At 41.4% G+C, this 22,836-nt stretch overlaps 1 protein-coding gene across 1 annotated transcript in view; it reads right to left on the reverse strand.

The window, feature by feature from the left end:
• Nucleotides 1-22,836, reverse strand: part of rspo2 (R-spondin 2) — a 51,436-nt gene that overhangs the window by 14,877 nt on the left and 13,723 nt on the right. The window contains exons 2-4 of the mRNA XM_079561146.1: nt 18,669-18,857; nt 7,973-8,116; nt 6,906-7,094 (exon numbers count right to left, since the gene is read on the reverse strand). Of these exons, the coding sequence (XP_079417272.1) occupies nt 6,906-7,094; nt 7,973-8,116; nt 18,669-18,857 (522 nt within the window). The remainder of the gene's footprint in view (nt 1-6,905; nt 7,095-7,972; nt 8,117-18,668; nt 18,858-22,836) is intronic.

Genomic DNA, 22,836 nt, shown 5'->3' on the forward strand with positions numbered 1-22,836 from the left:
CAGGCGGTAATGACTTTCTTGTATCAAACATTTACTATATTTGCAATGCCAATAAATACACGCTATTGTGCATGAGAATATTTAGCACAAAGCAAGTGTTGACTGCCTGTCCAGACCAGAGCTTCGTTAATCAATTTTCTCTTGTTTTGGTGAAGATATGAAAGGAGTAGAGATGTAGAAAACAAGAAGGTTCAGACCAAGGCTAAACCAGGATAAAGACTAGAAAAAAGGAAATTGGGAAATAGTTCCATTTGAGATTTATTACTTTTGAACTGTGAAAAGGAAAAACAAAACTCAATAAAATGCTTTTGTGTTTGAGAACATCAGCATAACGCAAAAGGATGACAAGGGAATTACAGATCTCAGCCTAAACAATAAAGTTTTGTCTGGTTCAGTGAATTTATGAAACATAAATGTGGTGATGGAAAAGGACACTTGATGGTTGTGTAGAAAGTACAGAATAGCCAAAACAGAACTTGTGTTAATTTGTTACTATGACCGCAGCAGTGACCATAACTACCGCTGGCAATGGGCTAGCGGAGTCTGGGCCAACTCAGTGACAGGTTGATGTGTCTTTCCTATTCGTACATATTCTCATTCATTACAGCAAAGTGCACGGCTTCCAGGACACCGCCATTTGTACTTTATAGTGGTGCAGCATTTTGTGTAGCATGAGAAAATCATCATCACGCTGGCAGAACACATTTAAATTATTGAACTTTGTTGGCTTGTACACAGGAGAGTCAATCACCACAGTCCAAAGTTTGTATGAATCAAAGAGGAAAAGCAGCCTTTTGATCTCTCAATAACATTTAATGGAAGGATCACAACACTACTACATATTCCGTAATATATACTGTATCTATGCTACTAAAGCAGGGTATAGGACCAAAAAGAATAGACGCATGAATACAATAGTTCTATACAAAATGATCTAAATGGATCTACCAGACAAGTAGTAAAGTTTAGATTCAATGCCCGATCCTGAGTGCAACCCAAACCTAACCCAACTTTGGGCTGAGCTTCACTGCATGTGTTCATCATGTGCTAGTTAGACCTCTTATTTCAGCTTGAAGCTATCGCCTCCTCTTCATTCTGAGCAAGTGATTGACAGCTTCACCAAAACAGTTCCACCGGGATGTTTTCCTTTTCTCAAGACATAGTGTTTAACTCACAACTTCAAACTAAAAGTTGTGCGGTGTGAGTGCAGAAAGCATGTGCATGATGACCTGACACACTTGCTGATGAATCAAAATTCCAGGAACATGCTGTTAATGATGAAGATGCTGTTGTGAACTTCTGATATGAGCTACATGGACAAGCACGTTAATACATAAAGCCCATGGAGGCTGCACTTATTCTGCACTTATGAGATGGGTCTTGGCAAAAATAGGACAGAACTTGAGGGGTCAGACTGGGGTCAACTTTGGCTTAAAGGTGCATTATGCAACCTTTATGTTAAAGAGTGGATAAGAGTTGATGTAGTGCATATTTGACCTTTCAGTGACTCTACTCTCTAGCGGCTGTATGGGTGGTTAGCTTGGCGCCTTTACTTTCCATCAGTGGTCTCTGGGACAATCTAGAATCAATAGTTTGGAAGGTTTTCACTGCTGACTGCAGGAGCGTTGTAGAGGCTACTATGATCAAAAGCAAAGGTGCCATGCTGACCACTCATGCAGCCATTGGGTCACATGAAGGTAAATTACGCACAAATAACTTTTTCCGCATAAAAAGTTCCATAATGCACCTTTAAGTGTAAGAAATAGACCAGGATAAAAGTAAGGCTTAACATGGTCTAACATTTAGACCTTATTATTGCTTTGTCCATTAACATTTAACAGTAAAGGACAAAACAATAATTTAAACCAAAACACACAAAACCAGGACCAAACCAACACAAAAGCAGGTCTACACAGGAATGAATGAGATAATGATAAAAAAATAAAAAAAATTAACCATAACTTAACTTCAAACTTTGGCCCCTTTATGGCTCAAAACAGAATTTCCATGCACTCAGTAGCATCTATGCAGCAGTTTGAGACTCATCTACCACCCAAAGACCTCGGCCCTCTCACCAGCCTTGGTGTTGGCCCCTATGGAGAAGGCTTATTAAATGAAGATTAAGCTGCGGCTCCCCCAGTCACAACAGGCTGCACAGTGCACAGACATATTCACAATGACAGGGCAGCTGCCAATTAGAGCTCTCCTCCTGTCCTGGGAAAGCACTCCTTCTCTGGCTCCCGCTGGCAGGGGAGAAATGATCCGGATTGTCCGTGATATTAGCCAGGCCAGAGATCACCGCTAATCACCACCTGTCATTACGCGGCAGCTCACATCCATCCAAAAGTCCAGTTCTCTCTTGCACCACTTCATGGGAACATTAATAGGAATAATAGGATATACATCAACAAGTATGGCCTTTCGGTCTTTTACTGGTATCCTGAGACAAGTTTGTTAGATGGTGACAAATTGATCTACTTTTTGGTTGAAGTAGAGACAACTTCATCTTGGGGAGTTCCTGTTTCCATGTTCGATTAGCAGTTTAAAATCCGATTGTTCCCACACAATAAATCGTTAAATATGTTAAAAAGTAGACTCCTCGGAGTTTATGGTGATGCTGTGATGATACACTAAGTCTGGTCTGGTCATAAGTGATATTATTTGAGCTAATTGAATGGCAAAAGGGAGCACTGGTGCATAATACGCTATGTGTTTGAAAGAAATGTTTTATCAATTTTCATGTTTGATAAATTTGTGGGCGCCGCGTTTTTGAACTGGGGGGGCCATTGATCTAAACCATGCCTTGGATTTTATTTGCTAAATGTAATTCCTCTTACCACTGTGCTACCTGTATACTGTCTCTGTCTCTAAATGCACCTCTCCTCCATCACATTGCAGCAGCGGAGACTCCTGAGCAGATGGTTTGCAGACAGAGGTGGACCAGCTGGTCTCAGATGCACCCCTGGCACAGGTCCCACCAGCCAACCAAATCCTCCTTGGATGCTCACTGATCTGGGCTAGATCTAAGTTCACTTTGGCCCCTTGTTTTAGACTGCAGGTGCTTTGGGGATATATTAAACAACAGGCTTCCTCTACGTCATGTCCACGGGTTGTAAATTTAGTTGGAAACCTCGCATGGCCTACAAGGTGACACTGAAGAGGGAAGAAGAGGAAAAAGTACGCCGAGATGGTTTGATCCTCTCTTGTATGGTTTCTGTAGCAGAACCTATTTATGCAGGGGGGCAGACAGATTGGACTAAGCCATGTGTGTAAAATATGACAGTAAACATGGAAATTATGAGGGAAAACTCAGATGAACTTGGAGAATAATATGTCACTTTCTTTGTTTTCTCCAGGCAGTAGAGCCACATAAAGGAAAAAGATCTAAAGCCATCAGGTCCACTATTGGTTTAGCTTTTACCTTTCTTATTATTCACAAGAGAACAAACTTTTTTGTTGTAACTTTGGTATACAGCTACAGTATATATTAAGTGATCCTCAGTTGTACTCAATGTCCGCTCAGTTTCTAAATCAACTGCAGAGGACGGAACTTAGCCTTATAGTTATAAAATCTGGTGATCAGTTACAGTGTATACAAAATTCCCGTGACATTTTGACATCTCTGTGGTGTTGGAGACGGCTGGAACAGCACACACTCCTGTGACTGATGGGATGGATGTGTTGGCCTGAGTTGAGCTTTGCACTGGAGAAGGTTTCTAGGGTTACACAAAAGAGATCAATACTCCCATATAGGCCTGCAGCTCCTCAAATGCACTGTCCAGATATAATCGCTATATGTTCTTTCACTCATATTTTATATTTCCATGAGTTCAGCAGAAGCATTTTAGTGTAAATTGAACCGCTATATTCAGTAAAAAAAAAACGAGGCCTGTTACATTTCTGTTATCAGGTCCAAAATTGTGTGCCTATCAATTCTTTATGTTCCATAACTTCACTTGAAACTTCATTTATTAGTTCGGGTTGTGTGGGGTGTATTTATATACTTTAAATCGCCTTATTGCACAGAAGCAAGCAAAACGACTCCGTCTGAGAATCTCAAAGCTGATTTGCGCAAACTGTCTGAAATTAGCTCAAGCTGCTGTGGCGCGTTTGTGTTGGACTTTAGTCCCACTTAAATCTGAAATCAGGGATTACATTCAGACATTAACAAGCTGTTCACACACACACACAATCTGATAGCAAACACAAGTAGCCTATTTGTTGTTAGGGCTTAGTTAGATGGTAAAGGAAACAAAATCAAATAACAACAACAGAAGTCATGTGCATAAGGATATGGTTACGGAAAATAACTGAATAGCCAGAGATAAAAAAGCAATGGTAATACAAAGCCAAAACATAACATCAATCATGTCAAATCATGACCTCAGTGCATTGATACACTGTCAAAGTTTAGGCAGTGAAGTGGATGACGACGAGGGCATCTCTATGGGTAGTTTCTTAAAAGAATCAATACTAATGTGGAGCTCCATAACTTCCTCACCTTTCGTTCTGCTCCCAAGACAAAAAGGGGGGTCTGTCAGTACTGATAGAGATAGATCGGCTCTTAATAGAGTCTCTATAGTGTTCATATAGCACTCCAGGGATCCAGTGGATAAAAACGCACTCTACTCTTTCCAGGGCATGATGCAAATACTTGGCACAAGAGACCAACAAAGCAGTGTAAGTCTTTAAATGTCTTTAATATAAGTTAAAGTCAATCAATCCTATTTTTCACAAGCTTCTGTGGTTGAAATTATGTTATGAGGACAATGTCAATTATGCCAACCGAGCCACCATATCATTTTCAGGATATTTTCACTGTATTGTAATTGGTATACTGATTGAGAGCTTGCACCCAACACTCTGAGGACGGTTTATACAACTCTCTCATCATATTGTGTCTTGATGTGATCTCGGCTTTTCTTCCTCTGATTGTGTATGTTTTATCGAGGGATTAGATGAGCGGTCGACACAAGGGAACAGCATCCTCATGCGTCGCAGATAAGCTGGGAGAAAAGGGATCTGTCGATGACGTGAAATGTAGAAACGCAAGCCACCGTGATCAGATAAGCATGTACCATAAATAGTATACATACCTACAGGCTGCTTCCTCTGATTTCCCTGCCTACATTTAATCCACGGCATCTTCATGGTCTGCAGTTAAATAATCCGCATAGCAAACAAACGGTGTCTAGTGTCCGCTGAGAAGGAATGGGGAAGAATTGACATTTCTGACTGGCTGAAGTTCCCTCGAGAGATCATTACATGTAATTCTGGTATATTTATGTCCCGAGATTCATAGTTTTCAATCACTGTGAGAAAATAATCGATTTCACCTTATAAATACATGATACTCCTACATTTATACCAGCAATGATCCCTATCTCTGCTCTATCCCACTTCCTGACCTCTACTGCATTGGTTGTGTCATTATTATCTCCCATGAAAAGTGAATATTTTTACAATGATATTTGTCTTAGCGTCTATGTCAAAAAGTGTCAAAACACCCTGTCCCTTGGTTTTCACTGGCCCAATTGACTTTAGCTGTAGTTTTATATATTTATTTGAACAGAGGAGTGTTGCATTTCACAGGCTTTTGCCAAGCAGAGATTTTGCAAGCGGTTAAATGGTGGGGAATTAACAACACATGCCCAAGTCCGAAATGTACCTTATTTTAAATAGGCCACCACAGAAGTTCATGAGCCCAGAGAGCCCTGGATGTGCAGTTTAACAGGACAGAGGCCACAGAACGAAACATATGAATACACTATAGCTTTAATGTTACCACATTAACTGAGGAAGATTGACAGGGGGGAGTCTGCCATTGGTTTCTAAGGCAACGAGGGGAAAGTTACTGCTATGTGGTCAATTTCCCCAAATCCCGTCGGCGACTCGATTCTCAAGGTAATTGCTGACAGTTACCATGCGCAACAATGCCAAATTTTAATTAAAAAAAGTCATAAAAGTCAAAGTCATAAATAGGACACGTGGGGGTGGGATAGAGGGGGAGTTTCGAGGAACTAAATGTGCCATACAATCAAAGTTTCCAGCCCTGGCAGCAGTAAGTGCCTCAGTAGCACTGTAATATGAGAAACTATCTGAGTTTATTTCAAGTTTATTTACTCTTTCACCACTTCTCTCAGCGATCCTCCGACTCAACACTTCAGGCCAAAAATGGAAAGAAAGTTAGAGAGTCGGATCCCTCTTCCTGGTAAACAATGTTGTATTTTTTGACAGGCAGAATGATACGTGCCACTGTAATTGCTTCCTTATTAGGTAAATTAAATATTTACACACTGCCTATCCTAATCCAAAGTTTATGAGACGTAAAAATACATTAACGGAGACAATATTTATTTTAACAGCACTGAAAAAAGAGCTGAAGCCTGCACTCCAAATGCTGTGTTTGCTCTGACTGGGAACATGGTTTATGTAAAAAATAGTTAGTGATGATAACAATGAAAAGAGGCTGCGCGTTTAGATTCTATGTCAGAAACCGGGCGTACATGTGATAGCTACCGCTCATAATGACAGAAGAAACAGAAATGCCCATTGAGGAAACCTGAAGTATTCCACATGAGAACAGGAAGTAAGATGAGGGAAAAATAGACCCCAGAAAAAAAAGAACTGGCTAGAACAAGGCCGCAGTGGAAAAATACAGATATCTCATGGTCTGAAACGCCGCGGTGCACCTCAAAAACACAGACAGGGAAGAAAAAAAAAGAGCTGAGTGTAAGGTACATGGGTTACTTTAGACAGGTGGAAAGAGTTCTCCTGTGGGATCGCCCTGACTGTTTTCTTTAATATGCACCGAGGCAGTGTAAACTTTCGAGTAGGAGTGGAGGCCTGTTGAGAACGACATCGCCTCTCTGTCACATAGTAAAGCGCTGTGAGAAACGTTTTACCTCTTCTGCAGTGCCGCATGGCCATTTTGCACATCCGGGACTCGGCGATGGTGGGACAGGGTATTGTGTCCTTGGGTGGCTTCTTTACAATGTGCCGCGTCCGCGTCTCCAGGCCCCACTTATACCCGCAGGTTTTGTTCCTCCTGGTGCACGCTCCCCACTCGCTCCACTGGCCCACCTCACAGCCCTCTGCAAAACAAAACATAAGATGCAGTAAAAACATTAAGAGTGAGGTGAAGAACCCCCAGGTCAAGCTTTAACACAGGGTGAAGAGATTTATTAGCATGTTCTGTGTGGGCTCTTTAATTTTAAATGTGCCCAAGCGTGATTTGAATTGGCAGTTCAAATACCACTTTTGCTTTCCATATCATTTTTGTGTCCTAGAGCAGAACACTTTACCCCATTCTCCTTCATTTACCAATATGTTTGGTTGTCACTGAGGCTCTAGGTTAAAAATGGCAGACATACTGTACAGGTCGTCTTAAATGACCTGGTGATGCATCTAGATGTAAAGCAATTTTGTGTGCTACTGTATTATTATGATTTACATGTCTAACATTGATGGTATGGCTGTCACGATAAATACTATGTGGACTTATCATTCAATAAAAAACTATACATTTTTGGACTCGATATCTATCGTCTGTACATTTATTAGCATTTCCCTCCTATTCTTTGTTTGTAAAACTGTCTTTTTAACAGAAGCAAATTCAGTTTCATTATATTTCATGTTTATCGCAGCTTGTGTGGTTTTAGGATATGATTTTTAGAACAAAGTTTTACAGTCATTTTCATAAGATAAGATAAGATGATACTTTATTGATCTCACAGATGGAGAAATTGCATTCGATGAGAGAGCATCCGGCAGCAGCACCCATTCAGTGCGCGCCACTCTTTTTCCACTCTTTTTTTTCTTTAGTGAAATGCCTGAGAGTTCTAGTATCGTTAGAGTCAATAATATCGTTTATCGCGATACTTTCCTGCCTCAATACATCGAACTTGAAATTCATTATCAGAACAGGCCTAACCATGTAAAAACAACTACAATAAAAAATAGCATGACCTACCTCCACACTCCATGGTGTCCTCCAGTGGGGCGAAACCCTCGGGGCACTTTTCATAGCAGCGGGCTTTGTGCAGGTAAAAACCCGCTTTACACTTGGTGCAGAAGTCTTTACTGAAGCAGGACTCGCAGTTCTCTATCCTGCACCCTGGAGGAAGACAGACACATACATGAGACACCCGGGCCCTGTGCGCAGGCCTCTCATCTGGACTTGATCGAAAGCTGAGGGCTTGTGGAATGGGGTTCTTGAAAGGATTATACCGTCTTTCCCACAGAGGGAGAAAAAACTGTCAATGCCTGGTTGTCTCTGGGACTCAAGTGTGTTTTACAGCGCTTGTTTCTACCTGACAGACGGTTTTGTTCGCGTTCCCTGCTTCACGTTTTCAAAGTGAAAAAGAGATGAGAGAAGAATTAGATCATGTTGACCTCTTTCAGCAGTTTGCTCCGACTGTCTGGATGCAACACACTACAGGGCATATGTTTTTCACTTATTGTTTGCCGCAACAGGAAGAGTACATCCCATTAGGCTTGTGGATAGTGCCAAAAATATGCTTTCTTATCACTCCGCGCTGCTCCAAATCAAGAGGCTTCCATAACTGTATACATTGCTACGTGGATCAAGTTCCTTTTGGCATACACTTAAAACAGACTCAGTGTATGGTAGAGGAGTGAGATGATGTGGGTGAGAACATTGAAACTGCACATATCATGCATGTTTGAGGTTTAAACATATTATTTTTCAGCTTTGATATTGTACATTTTGAAATATGAAATCATGTCAATGTAACTAGAAGTCAGTAAGGAGTGAAGGACAGGGCTGGTCATGGTTTTGATCTGGCCCGGAGTAAAACAGTGAAAACAAGCTTTCACTGTCAGCTTCTACAATATAATGGTTAATTTTTGTATTAAAAAAGCAGCAGATTTTTGCATGAGATGTCTCCTTTAAAATAGACTACACGCATGGTTTCAGGAGTGACATTTCAAATTACAAACAAATAGTTACACCAACAGTAAACAAAACAGCACACTGACTGCATCCTCCCACGCCACACCCAGCTGCCACACATGACACAAAGCGCCACTCGCAAAGAAAGGCAATGGCAATGTGTCATCAAGCTCCTTCTCTGCAAATAGCAAGTCAGGCAGGGCCAAATTACAGCAACCACACCAATGAGGACGATGTGCAAGCCCACATGATTAGAAGGAGACTCCGGGAGCTGTCTAATTTATGACACTCCTTGACAGCTTCCAATATGGTTCCACAATGCACGACCCTGCAGCTACTGAATCCCACTGGAGGGCTATTGTCATTTGTCACCGATTCTGTATAATCTGCGCATTAACATTAACGCCTGTGTAATTTTGGGTGCTTTAAGTGTGACGTCCACATTTGTAAGCGCGACAGAAGCTAAGGGTTGCTCTTTTATCTGTGACCTTTGCCGGGCCCGGGGAAGGGAAGGTTCTCACAATCACACCCCTTATAATTACACCATCTCCAGCTAACCATCAGCAGGCCTCCTCCTCCTCGACATTCCTCCAAAACGAGGGGGTCCCTGCCCACTGAAGAATGGCCTCTGCCCACTCACTCGGGTCTCATGCTCTAGCAGTCTAAACAAACTGTGGACACACGCAAACACATACCAATCAGATAGGATTAGAGATAAAGCCAGGCTACAAAGCAATGTTACAGCAGCGATCAGAACAAATTATAAACCAATTACAGACATGTTCAACTGGCAAACCTCGTCGTTATGTAGGCTAGAGTGGACATTAATAAATGACAAACAGGAACAAAAACAGGATTAAATTGAACATAAACATAAACATCTCTAAACCACAACCAGTAAGCAGAAACTGAACTAAACTAGGACCAGACCTGAAGTGGAATTGACAGGTCAGAATTGGGTTTAAAACAAGACCAAACGATCAACGCTTCCTGATTCAAACAGGACTAAAGCAAGGCTTAGTAACTATACATATATTAAAAAAAAAACAACACACAAACGGGTCACACGAGGACTAAACAGTTGTCACTTCGATACTTCTGTGCAAGATCTAAAGTAAACTAAATCAAATCAAATCAAATCAAAAAGACAAGCACTGGCACTTGTTCCACAGTTTAGGATCCACTAAACCAGCATCTGATGCTATTTTAGTATGTATAACTTTGATGGCCCCAATATGGGATGTGTGAGGCGAAGAGTATATTCACACTCATAAAACTAATCCCTTTTGATAAAAATCAATCCTTAGATATAGAAGACAAGCTAATAAATCACTAGGCTAATTTGAAAGCACAGCGCTGTGTTTTAGCCTTCACACTTCCCAAGCCTGTCATCACCTGTAGGACTTTAAACTCCTTATGGTAAAAAAAAATGAAGAAGTAGAGAACAGATGGCTGTACTCAATGGTTTAGTGCTGCTGAGTTATGAGAATGTTTGAGCAGAAAGTGTGTACCAATCACACTTTGGCATTTAGCAGTAGCATCCGACATCTGACTTGGCTGTGCATGGGTTTGAATTTCAAATTAAGTGACGGCAGATGTTTCAGCCAAATCTTGTTTTGTAAATAACTGATAATAATAATGTCAGAGCAAGACTGATGAGGTGAATGGCATATCTATGGGGCTCTGTGGGAGTTTAACTGCAGGGAGGAAAAACGAAGGGATCATAGGTCATCTGTGAAAATGGGTGGCGAGGAAGGGATCACTGTGACATGTATCCATCTGTTAAGTTATCAAGCAAAAAGGCTATCTCGGACACCGCAGGCTATCTGGATCCTATACTGACCATTTATCAAAGGCAGGTCCAGCCAAACAAGGGGAAGAAGGTTCATTCTGCCGGCAGGATTAACCTCAAGACCACCTTTAAAGTCTTCATGTAGGTGCCTCCGGGAGACTAATGAGAAATAATGAGGTCATCAGATCCAATCGAAGGCTTGTCGTTCCCGGAACTTAGACGTATTATCATTATCTCCGGCTGAGCTCTGGCTGGGACGTCCACACGCGCAAATGGTTGGGTTTTTAGCTTCGAGAACAAAATTGGTTTACAAATGTATCAAAACATTCAAAGATATGAGACAAATCTCGGCCGATGTGTTGTTTTCTGGTGAAGTAAAGTTTAGTCACTGGGCATCAACTGTCACCTAGTGGTGCCGTTGTGGCAGAAGAGTCAGCAATGGTCCGGATGCCGAACGCCTCAATTTTATCACACACACTTAAACTGCCCTGTCAGTTTGGTTTGACCTCTGACAGTGCCATCTCAAATCACTCCATATGCATCAATTTTGCTCGCAAAGGTGGGACCAAAAATAGAATTAACTCGGTAAAAGTATTTACTAATAACTGCTAAAAACAATACTAAATTGTCAAAACATTTTCCCAAAAAGGAAAAGCAGTGGTTAAGAAACTTCTACCGCCTCATGAAATACCACCTCATCACAAAAAATGGATTGATTGTTATAAGATGAGGTCTCAAGAGGTGAATGTATAGTCTGATGGATCACTACACTGAGCCTCAGGAGAGCGGACATGACGCTGCACAGCAGGAGTGTCCATGTCATAAAAAGGCCGGGCAGTGTGTGAGGGAAAACAAGCCTGCCTTTTTCCACTCCTCCAGGCGGAGAGCAGCAGCTCTGACCCGCTGCCGAGGCCCCGGTTTGGCTGACACAGAGGAGGCTGCTCACTGCCACCCAGCCATGTCATGTGGAACTGCAGATGGCAGGAGTTCATGGCATGGGCCACAGCTGCCATGTTCTTCCCCAGCTCCATCCATACTGTTTTTTCCACATGGATGCTCCTATTCCACACCCGCACGGGCCAAAGTGAAGGCCAGGCTGTGTTCCTGTCAATCAGCGTCCCGCCAGGTCCGATACGGTACGGCAGCAGTGTCAGCAGACCTGCTCGGACTCTTCACTTCATGGAAATTCTGTGATCTTTGGTATTCCTACCTGGTCCAGAGTACATATCAACATCTCCTGCTGCAAACCTGGGTCATGAACAGGCAGACTTTTCCACTTACTATTGGGTATATTATACTGTATGTATGGGAGAATTGCATGAATTAAATTTACAGGCAAATGACATTAGGATTAAAGTCAGCAGATATCACAGTTTAGCATTTACTAAATAAATGAAATCTGTCTCAGATTGTAATTTATAAATAGCTCTTTTTTTTTCTGCCTTTGAATTGCAGGACAATTCAGTTCTGGTTTTAGACCAGATGCACTCTCTGAAATAAGTCTCTATTGATTTATTCTGCATATGAAATGTACTGGCTCATGATCCAGCCTTGTGGGTGGATGACACTATTTAGTCTATTGATTTAATTGCTCAATTAAATGTAGGATTTGATGTATTTATTTAAAATGGGGAGTGCATATTAATAACTGTACTTAAAGATATATAGTTAGAGAACTCCCCCGAAAAAGAGATTCCTAATCTCAGTGGGACTTTCCTGGATAAATAAAGGTCAAATAAAAAAATTAAAAATTAAGTAAAAATGCCAGCAGTAAAGGGACTAGATGGAAGTTGTCATTTTTACACTCAGTACTGCCACCTCAGGTCTTACGCGTAACTGCAGATTCTATATTAAAGGGACCATACAGAGTTTAAAATGTTAAAAGTATGTATTATCCTCCCCTACATGTTCCAGCAATGTCCTAATGTGTAGAATGAGCCCAGACCTGTTCACCACAACTGCCTCTAAAATCCTGCACTGTCACTCAAAAAGGTGTTCGGGTCAGAATTGGAGCATGCATGACGGCACTTCGGACCCGAATTCACACCTTGTGGTGAATAGGTCTGGGCTCATTCTACACATTAGGACATTGCTGGAGCGTGTAGGGGGTAGAAAAAACATAATTTTATGATCTTTAAACTCCGTCTAATCCATTTAATCACGATGGCTAATTTTCATCTGTTGTTGATGAAAGGACAAAATGACAGGCCAAATTTAGTTAAAAATTGTTTAAAAGCGACACATCGGCACAGCGGTTCGCGCTCGCTCTTCCCAGCAAGAAGGTCCCAGGTTCAATTCCCGGATGGACAGGGCCTTTCAACGTAGAGTTTGCATGTTTTCACTGCGTCTATAGGTTTCCTTTGGGTACTCCGGTTTCTCCTACCACTAAAAACATAGGCCTGGATAAATGATGTGTGTGTTCGTGAATGAATGAATGTCAGTCTACCCCAGGTGTATAAATACCTGCAAAGGGGGTGGGACCAGACCTTGTAGTGTGGTCAAAATCTCTGAATGAAATGGCACAACATTGTATGATGTTTTTAAAAAAGAAAATTGTTTTGCTTTGTCTTCAAAAAGAATATAGCTAAACAGCGAATTTACATTCAAAGTGTATAGTCAAAGACAATTATAAAGGTGCTCTTCACTGAAAAGAAAGCAATTTAAAAACTAAAATAATTAACTTAATAATTGTTGGTCAAAACTGAAACATTGGTAAAAAATAACGGAAAAAAAACATCTAAAAACATGAATGTATGGCCTTTATATGAAACACATTTGCTCCTCTGCATCTCGTAATATTCAGAAAACAGAGAGCTTGGTTTTGTGGATGCAGTGTATTGTCTGGCATAATTTGACTGTGCGGTTACTAAAGCTGCAATGATTAAAAGTCCCACTGAAGAGCTCAAAGGCCAAAAGCAACTGAACATTTTTGTTGGTTGAAGTGTGCAATGGAAATACCCGCAAGAGTGCAAATGTGAGAGCTTGAATGAACCAGAAACAGCAAGGAGAGAAAGTAGCCGTCGCTGCCAACTTTGGGCTGGTAGTTCCTTTATACAGTGCCCCATCTGCATGATGCCAATGACATGTGGCTTCTATCCAACTCAAACCCAAACACAGTCCCATGCCGCTCTTTAAAATCTAAAACGATCCTGGAGGAAGGTGAGGCTAATTTATTTTTTACTTCCAGGCCTAATTGGATTTGACAAAGCTGCTAGAAATACAACAATGGTACGTAGTAACATATTTCCCTCCATACGAGAAAAGCAGTAAAAAGTAAATCTGTGTTGGCAAGCCGCAGAAATTACCTCCGACAGTGGAATCTCTGGTGGCACATAAAGCAGTAATATATAACCCTAACTTCCAGGATATTGGCAATCTTGGGCCTTGATCGTACAGTGAGTGGTTTCTATGTGTTATAAGACGGGGCACAGAAGGGTAAAGGCATCTGGGTTTGTGGTTAAAGCGGGCATGTCTTTGGGGCAGTGGGGGGGGCCCCCTCAGTGGGGGGTCTGTAATGTACCCTGAGGGAAGAGTTTTGAGAACACTGCCCTGCTCTCACGGTGACCCTTTTGACACTATAATGCAATGAAGGGCACTCAGATAGTAATGTTTAGCTGCTGATTCAGTTAGGGAGCTTGTGATGGAATATGTTGTGGATTAAGCTTGAACTTGGACATAGACCTCGGACAAGGCACTGGACAAAGTGCTCACACTTGGACAAACAGTGAGTTCAGGGGTAAATGCTCCTTCCATTCACAAAAAAAAGTAAAAAAAAATCAACAATGGTAAAGAATATACAAAAATATATTGTTTGAGTGAGTAAAGCGGGTATTGTAGTTGTGTATTTCATTGATTTGAATCACTTGATCCATCACCAAGCTTTTCTGAAACTTCCAGAGGAAAACAGCACATGCAATATATATTCTCCACATACATGTACTATACTATAACTGAATGTGACCCCAGAGAACATGCACTCACATTTGGCCATACATAAAGCGCTGCTCTGTGTAACTCTGGCCACAAATCTTTCAGTGAGCTGCCATCCACAGACAGAAGTGTGAGGCCTCTATGGGAGGCTAATAACAGCCACTGTCTTGCATAGAGTAGTCTATGGGTATAATGGCAACCATCAGCTGGCATAAAGAAGTGACACTATAACATCATGTATAGACAGGAAACCATTATGCAACAATAAGGCAAAGTTCTCTTGTGTGTCAGCCAGTGAATGGGTCCTGGGAATGACAGAGGGTTGTTTGGAGGGCCTCTTTGGAATCCAGCTTGAGTCACGCTGTAAATGGCCTTCCAGTTATTCCAGTAGTTACGTTATGTTTCGGAAAAGTATAGTTCCCATTGTTTTTGGCCTAAATTAGAGCGTTATTTTCTCGGCAGCCCAGGGAAACCCCCTTGGAGAACTGTGCCTTAAATTTAAAATGCATTATGACTGCCACCGCTACGTAGCAAAACCAACCAGGGAATTGGTCAGTAACAGAACGGACTGAGAGTAAATTGAGCTTGTTGTTGTTCTTTTAGCGGCTACAATTTAGGAATTCAGCTTTCACTATGCGATGAACTGTGGGCTTTATGGGGTGTAACCTGGACTATGCTTAATAAGAATGGGAGGCCAATGTACATCTAAAAAAAGAAATGTTTTGCTTTAAAGTCACTTGTTTCAAAGTTGGCTGCTGCACATAAACCCCTCACTCGACTCGCTCTTGTTGTCCTTTTTACTCGCGGAGTCCTCGAAAAATTCTTGAATGAGATAAGATCACACAGACAAACTCTCGCGTAATACCATACAGCTGCTCTCTAAGTGATTTCAGAGGCAATGTTTAAAAACCTCACGATAACAGAGATGTAATGCCATGGTCAGATCTAAGCAAGAACACGGCAGCTACAAGTTCCCCTTTTGTCAACCTGCAAAAAAAGCACCGAAAAGATCTGATAATTACAATCCAAGCGAAAAGCTTTTTGTAAGTGGGAAATGACATCCAGCGCACGGCAACCAATAAGGGTCAAACAGGAAACTGGATTAGAAATGTATGACCAGAACGCTGATCACATCAAAGCCTTGCCTGACTCCTGAGATGTGATGCTTTGTGACAATACAAGATGTTGTTCTTTGAGCAGTTCTGTACGGCGAGGGACTCAGATTAACTGGCCACACATCAGCACTGGTTACAGTCAAACGTGGCCCAGCGCGGGGATATAGTGGTTAGGAAACGAAGATTTAAAAACTTTGTCATAGAACAAGCCGCCTTTCTCCTCCAATTTAGTCACAGTTGAGAAAATTGGGTGAAATTAATGTGGCTTTTCAGAATCTGTCTCTTATGTGGTGAGATGTTTCTGTTGGGTACACTCAACCTAATCCTGAATAAGTCGATACATTGTGCTGCACTGACTACGGCCAGTAAGAAAGCCATTCTTCTCAGTCCACTTGTTCCCATTACAGAGAAAGCAACTCTATCCTCACAACTACGGGCCTTAAGAAAAAAGAGATGATGGCAGGCTACCACCATTTGATTTCACCTTCATTAAGATTTGGCAGTTTGAGCAGCTGAATTATGATGCATATGGTGGGGACAAACAAACTCCACTCTGATCTTCGCAAAGCTGAGCCAAAAGCTCTTCCACTGTGTTGCAACACATAACGCGAATGCTTCGGTGTTAAATAGATGGCAACCAGTGAGTTCCAATAACATTCCCACAGGGTCCAGTGGATGCATTTTCACGGTGATTGGGTAAGCACAAAGCATGTTTTCCTTCCTGTGGTTCTTCATGTTCACACTGTAGGGCCTTAAGGTTTCGAAGGGGTCTCCTCTGGGGGTTCGATTTGAGTTTCTCTGTCAGAAGTTTGGCTCTCAGAACAACATGGGTTCAGGTTCCTTTGCTGCTTTCATGTGAAGTATTGGGCCAACACCTCAGGCCCCGTGTAAATGCGCAAATGTGTCTTTTTCATTCAGGATCTATGGTCAAAATAGGCCACAGTGCGTCTTTTGTGGACCGTACGCACAATTAATCAAAAAGTTGAATTAAAAGTCAACACTTGCGCCTCTAAACTATGTCTTGGCAATGGTGTTTTGTGAATTTAACATATCACGAAGCAACATACGTAACATATTAGAGCTGAGTCTGCAAATTATTAAAACAATAGTCTTGAATTCATTTTGATTATATCTTGACATTAAACAAAAACAATGAGACCTAGAAACACCGCCTGGCTTCACTCAAATCCTCAAATGAGACCGCAGCAAGGGCTTTGATACTTCATGATGGGAGTGGAAATTTAATCACTTTTTTTAACGAAGTAGTGTACAATTATTAGCTTTTTTTATTATTATAATTGTTCTGTTGTTTGTGCTCTACACTGCTGCAAGCACTCCATTGTGTTTAGTTGAAGAACACAGCAATACTGTATATACTCCACAAAGTGCGTAGTAATGTGGAGAAGTAAGTGGACGGCCGGGTTACAGTATACTAAACTTCTTCATTATCACATACTGCTAATCAAGGAAATAAACTAATGCATATAGCCCGGGTTTAATGGTAATAATCTTCACAAAATAGCCTCCTTATCCACTTCATATTTTCAGACAAAAACTTAGATTTCAAATCTACTTGACTGTTGAGTGATGTGAAGGAGAGAAAATCGAATCTTGATCTGATCCCTGCGACGAGCTACTTTTTTCTGGTGATATCGTCATAGATCGAGCACATTTTAATCAGTGAACTTTGCAAATAATACGCGGACATGAGTCGTGATCAAATGTGTCCAAACTACGGCCCGCGGGCCCACTGTGGCCCACGGCCCACTTTAAATTGGTCTGCTGAAAAACTTTCTTTATTTTTTTTGCTTTAATTGTATATATATATCAAATAAATGAAAATCCATTAATAGAAAGCTGTGATTAAAGCGGTTTGTGTTACTTTAAGCATATTCAATTAAATAGCATAGTTAACATTTTATTGAATTTGCTAACTTTAACACAGTAGAAGTGAAGTTATATATCTGACCTCTACTTGGTGCGGCCCAGTTGTTTGTATATTTTTCTGTATGTGGCCCTCAGTGAAAAAAGTTTAGACACCCCTGATCTAGACTGAAAAGAATCCTGATATGATTCTCTTGATATAATCTACAGTGCTGGTATGTCATGGATGTAGTGTAGATCTCGTGGGTGTGATCAAAAGTTGTCTAGAAACTAATAGATCACAGTTGAATAGACTTTTTGTGAATGTGCCTTTAGTTTAATCCCACTGAATTACACAGTCCAGAGAGAGAGAGATTATCTACTAGGCCACATCTATACCAATATATTCATCTTTGTGCTTCAAGTGGTATAGAATAGCGCGGATAAAAAAAAAGCTGGAGTTTACATGTCAGCCTTAATGCGAGGAGACAAATCTCCAGAGCTGGGTTGGCTTTAGTCTTTCCAGTGCATCTTGGTTGAATTTCCTCCCGAATTTCATGCCTTCAAAAACACTCGTATAACTATGGGATGTTCAGCAACGCAGGTGTAAAAGAGAAATGAGAACCAGGGCTCTTCCTAGCTGTTAAACAATCCCCGGAGAGAGGTGAGAGACTACAGCCTTAACTGCTTTACATCCACCTGTGGACAGACGAGCCGTTCAAATTGTGTAAGTATGTGAGTCTGCGTTGGATAATTGACTATAAATCAAATGTTGTGGGAAAGAGGCACAGTTGATGGATCATGAATGTGCGTCTGGGGATGATGAGGTGTTAAGAGGGAGGTGGTGATAGGGTGCAAGTTGTGCGTGTCAGCTGATTTCTTTCTCTTTTTTTGCTGTTCTTTTACAAACTGGAGGGGTGGGGCATTCTCTATAGGCAAATTATAATACATACACTACATTACATACTGCCGTTATTAAAGGGATGATACTATGATAGTAATAATATAAAACCCAGGCAGCAGCAGATTTCTATGTCCCCCTCTTTGCACTTACTTGAACACATGTTGACCTCCGGGCTCCTCATGCCGTAGTACCCGGCCGGACAGTGCTGCAGACACTCCCCGTACTGCCTCATCCTCTCGCGCCGCAGGAACAGAAAGAGTTTGGGCTGGCAGTTTACACAGCCGTTGTCTCTGGAGCACACCGAGCAGCCTTTACAGATTGGATACGCTCCATAGCTCGCTGTAGAAAACACAAGAGAAGAGAGGACACACGGAGAATGAGTACCAAAACAAATGGACTGACTATTCATATTATCTCATTGTAGTTTGTAGTTGACTGACGTAATTATACCACTACGGCTGTTGTGACATAGTAAAACAAATGTAACTTAGTTTGGAGAGATAGAGAGGCTTAAAAGTATTAGCTAGCTATGCCTTGCACATACATGGATGTGAACGGTGTTGGGGGTAACATATTACAAAAGCAACGAGGTACAAAAATATATAACTTTTTTCAGTAACTAAGGAACATAACATATTACTGAAACAAAATATGGGAATATATTAGTCATTACAATTCAAGTAAGTGCACTTAAATGTATGAACATAAAAATGCCCCCAAAGGTTGGACATTGGTGTATAAGATCTGCAGTTGTGCATAAATATCGTCAAAGCAAAACACGAGAGAATGGGGATAAAGAAGGACAAGGAAATTGTTGACTGCACCTTATTACTATTTTTAATTAGTGTATTTTTTTTATATACATTTCTACTAATCACTAATATAGAATATTACAATTTTAAAGTAACTTCCCAACACTGGGAGTGAGTGTATGGGTGCACCTACACCTGTCAAAATATAATAACATTAATGCTAACAATATGTTTTTAAGACTGGCTGCTATTTTAAAAGTGAAATGAAAAATCTCACTTCATTTCAAAACACACTGGACAGACTATAAACTATTGTGATGTCCATACGCCGTTTGTATTTGTTTAAAACTAAAACTGTCAGTGTCGATATTGCTATTTTCGTTTTCGAACAATGAGTGTGCTCCACTCAGAAAGAATGGGGCGAACGAGATGTGGCAGCCCTAACTGTGGGAGTCCTCACATCACGCAGAGAACTAAAACCCATAATAGAAACATCAACGACATTTTGTTACATTCACAGTAAATACGTCCAATTCAGCAATTTGTCATTCACACAAACTCTGGTTAGTCTCCCCACGTCCCTCTGCTGATAGGTTTCGAATGTGAATATTGCATTAATTCTGGCCAGATATGTCCTCTTGAATGATACAGCCGACGAAAGCCCCCAAACCGCTGTGGCTCCGGCCCAGCCTTGTGTTGCTTGGTGAACACAAAAGGCATCAGTAAAATATATTTTTCTCTTCCAATAAGGGACTTTTCAGTATTTCCATCGGGTCACGCTTGTAGGAAAATGTCCTTGGGCAAATCCGATCTCTGAATAAAAGACACTTAACTCGATGTAAGCCAAGTCTTAAATATCATAAGCAGGGAATGGCGAGCGACCCACTTTAGTGTTTCATACACTAGCTGAGTCTAAATGGACAAACCCTAAGAGAAAGAGCCTGCATTACAAGCCATGGATTCGCATATTAGGTTTCTCTGAACAGACTCACCAAGACCAAAGTGAGTGCTAAATGGGCCCAGCGCAGGCATCAGTTCAGAAACCCTGAGAAAATCAGTCGGTGGGTGTCAGTGGGTGCATTCGAGCCATCCATTTTTCATGTCTATTGTATGAGAGAGATGAAACATAAGCACACAATGTTTTCCATGGCAAGATTTTGTCCTGCATAAACTACAATGAAGTCTGCCTCGGTGAGCATTAAACTGAATGCTGACAGTAATGCGTCTCTGCAGCCACATAAGTCAACAACATATTCTAGTCTTGCAGTTTGTCAGATAACATGGATATTTTTCAATGGTTCATTCCAAGCACCCATGACACGAAATGGCGAAAGTGTCCCGTGTCTTATTTAGCTTATTCCCAAATGGGAAACTTTGAACCTTTGGTGGACCTTTGTGTTTGGATGGTAAAGATAACATTTAGTCAGGTAAGAATCATGATACACACTCATTTGCAGTTGCTATACTTGACCTAAACAATCTTTAAAGCAGAACTAAGTAACTCATGCCCCTAGAGGCCAGAAGCGCCACTGCAGGTATCATAGCATACTGCGTTCTTTTTACTCATTGTCCGTAAGAGTAAATTCTATGCTGACAGAAAAGGGAGAGAGGGATATTGTACATTGTGCTCCCCAAACTTGGCTGTAAACACTGCTAAAGTGGCGCTAGCCCGGAGTTAGCTTTGCCCGTTAGCCTGTTAGCTTCTTCTTCGTGATTCTATTAGTGTGTATTGCGTATCCGACCTGGTGCAGGGAAAGATGCAAGTGTGGTTTTCTGGCCAGAGACACCGGGGGAGATGAAAGACCCCCAATCATCCCAGTAACATTTGTATCACCCCCAGAGGGTCTACGAAAAGGATTTATTAAGGTAAACAAGTTACTTAGTTCCTCTTTAACATTGCAAACCCATATATTCTCACATTTCATTATGTCAGTCCTCCCATTGAGTAAAAGTACACCTTGACATGAGACCAAACCTCCCCACTAAACCATATATTTCTGTAGAATATATACAGTCTGGGTGTGTTTACAGCAAACTGACATTCACATTAACCCGTGGTCCCATTCACTCCCACTGCCCTGGCCCTGATGTGAACACAACATTGACAGAAAGAGAAAGCCAAGTTGGCAAAAAAATGAAACTGCAATATGCATTTAAAGGTAATTCATCCCGGCCATTCTGAACTGGAGTGACTCTTTACCTAACTCATTAACTGTATGCGAACAATAATACGGATATATAAAAAAAAAGAATGTGGTTTTCATAGCTCACTGGTGCGTCAGTCGGCAAGAAAATTCTAATCACAGAAAACCACTTTTATGAGCCCGGTTTAAATGTCTTGGGTAATCTCTGTTGTTCAACATTTGTTTTGCCAGTTGCAAATCTCGCCATGAACAGTGATTGAGGATAACATAATCACACGCTGTTTGAACGCAGCAGATCCCACATCCTGGAATCAGCGACTGGGAAAGTAGTGTGGAAGCGAGTGGCTGAGTATGGTAGAAGGGAGAAGGCAGCGCTGATCTGGGGAGATTAGCCTATGAGTGTGTGTGCGTGTGTGTGTGGAAAGGTTTGGAGGTTCAGGCCACAGGTATGTCAGGAAAGAGGCCGCAATTCACTGTGTCTGGCCAGCGCACGTACCACGACACAAGCAGCACAATGTCTTACGCACTTTACGTCAATCTGGCAATGGCCAGCTGGTTTTAGACACTCTTGAAAGAAAACATTTGGTCATGTGAATTGGGAAAGTAATACTATGAGAGTCCAAGAAAGACGCATCTGAAGGAGACTTGATTTATAACCTTTATATGTAGCACACAGCATCCTTTATAAGCTGCTGTAGAGAATAAGCTCTTGCTCAACATATCCCTGTTTGCCTTTATGCACAGAATCTCTTTCCATTATGCTCCGACACATGCTCGTGAACCCACATCACTGACACACGACGCCTCAGCTCCACCGCTGTTTCGTACGGTCATTCAAACTGAAACTTTTAAGTGACCCAGACAGGGATACAAAAGCCACACATAAAGTGGTCACCGTGAAATCCTTGAACACAAACTATAGCATGCATGCATTTGCAAACGCAAGAAGGAACACACACTGGGAGAGTCCGTTCACGCGACGGGCCAGTGGCGTTTACAGTTACAACCGCAGAATACATACGACGTGAAACAAAACAAATCCACACTTCCCACTTCTGACAGCCGAGTTAAGAGCACAGGCCTGTAGCACGACAAAAGCGAGGGTCCATCTGAATATCACTGTTGTCGGTTCAATGCAAAGGACAGATGGCTAACTCTGTGTGTCACTACAACAGGACACACGATAGACATTGTATATGGTATGATTAGTTTTTGAATATGTTCCAGGTTGTTGCGTAATGTGCTATGTTTTTGTTAATTTTCAAGTTGCCTTAGACTCAGGTATACTAATGTGAATGTCCAATTTCCACCTTTTGGTTGTTTCCTTGCAGAGGTACATAAAGATTAATTCCGATTCCATCCATCGTTGCCTCAAAACAACTAATACTAAAGAAAACTGGCCTCACAGTTGTAATGGCAATG

Source organism: Gobius niger, assembly GCF_951799975.1.
Source record: "Gobius niger genome assembly, chromosome: 8".
Taxonomy (NCBI): Eukaryota; Metazoa; Chordata; class Actinopteri; order Gobiiformes; family Gobiidae; genus Gobius; species Gobius niger.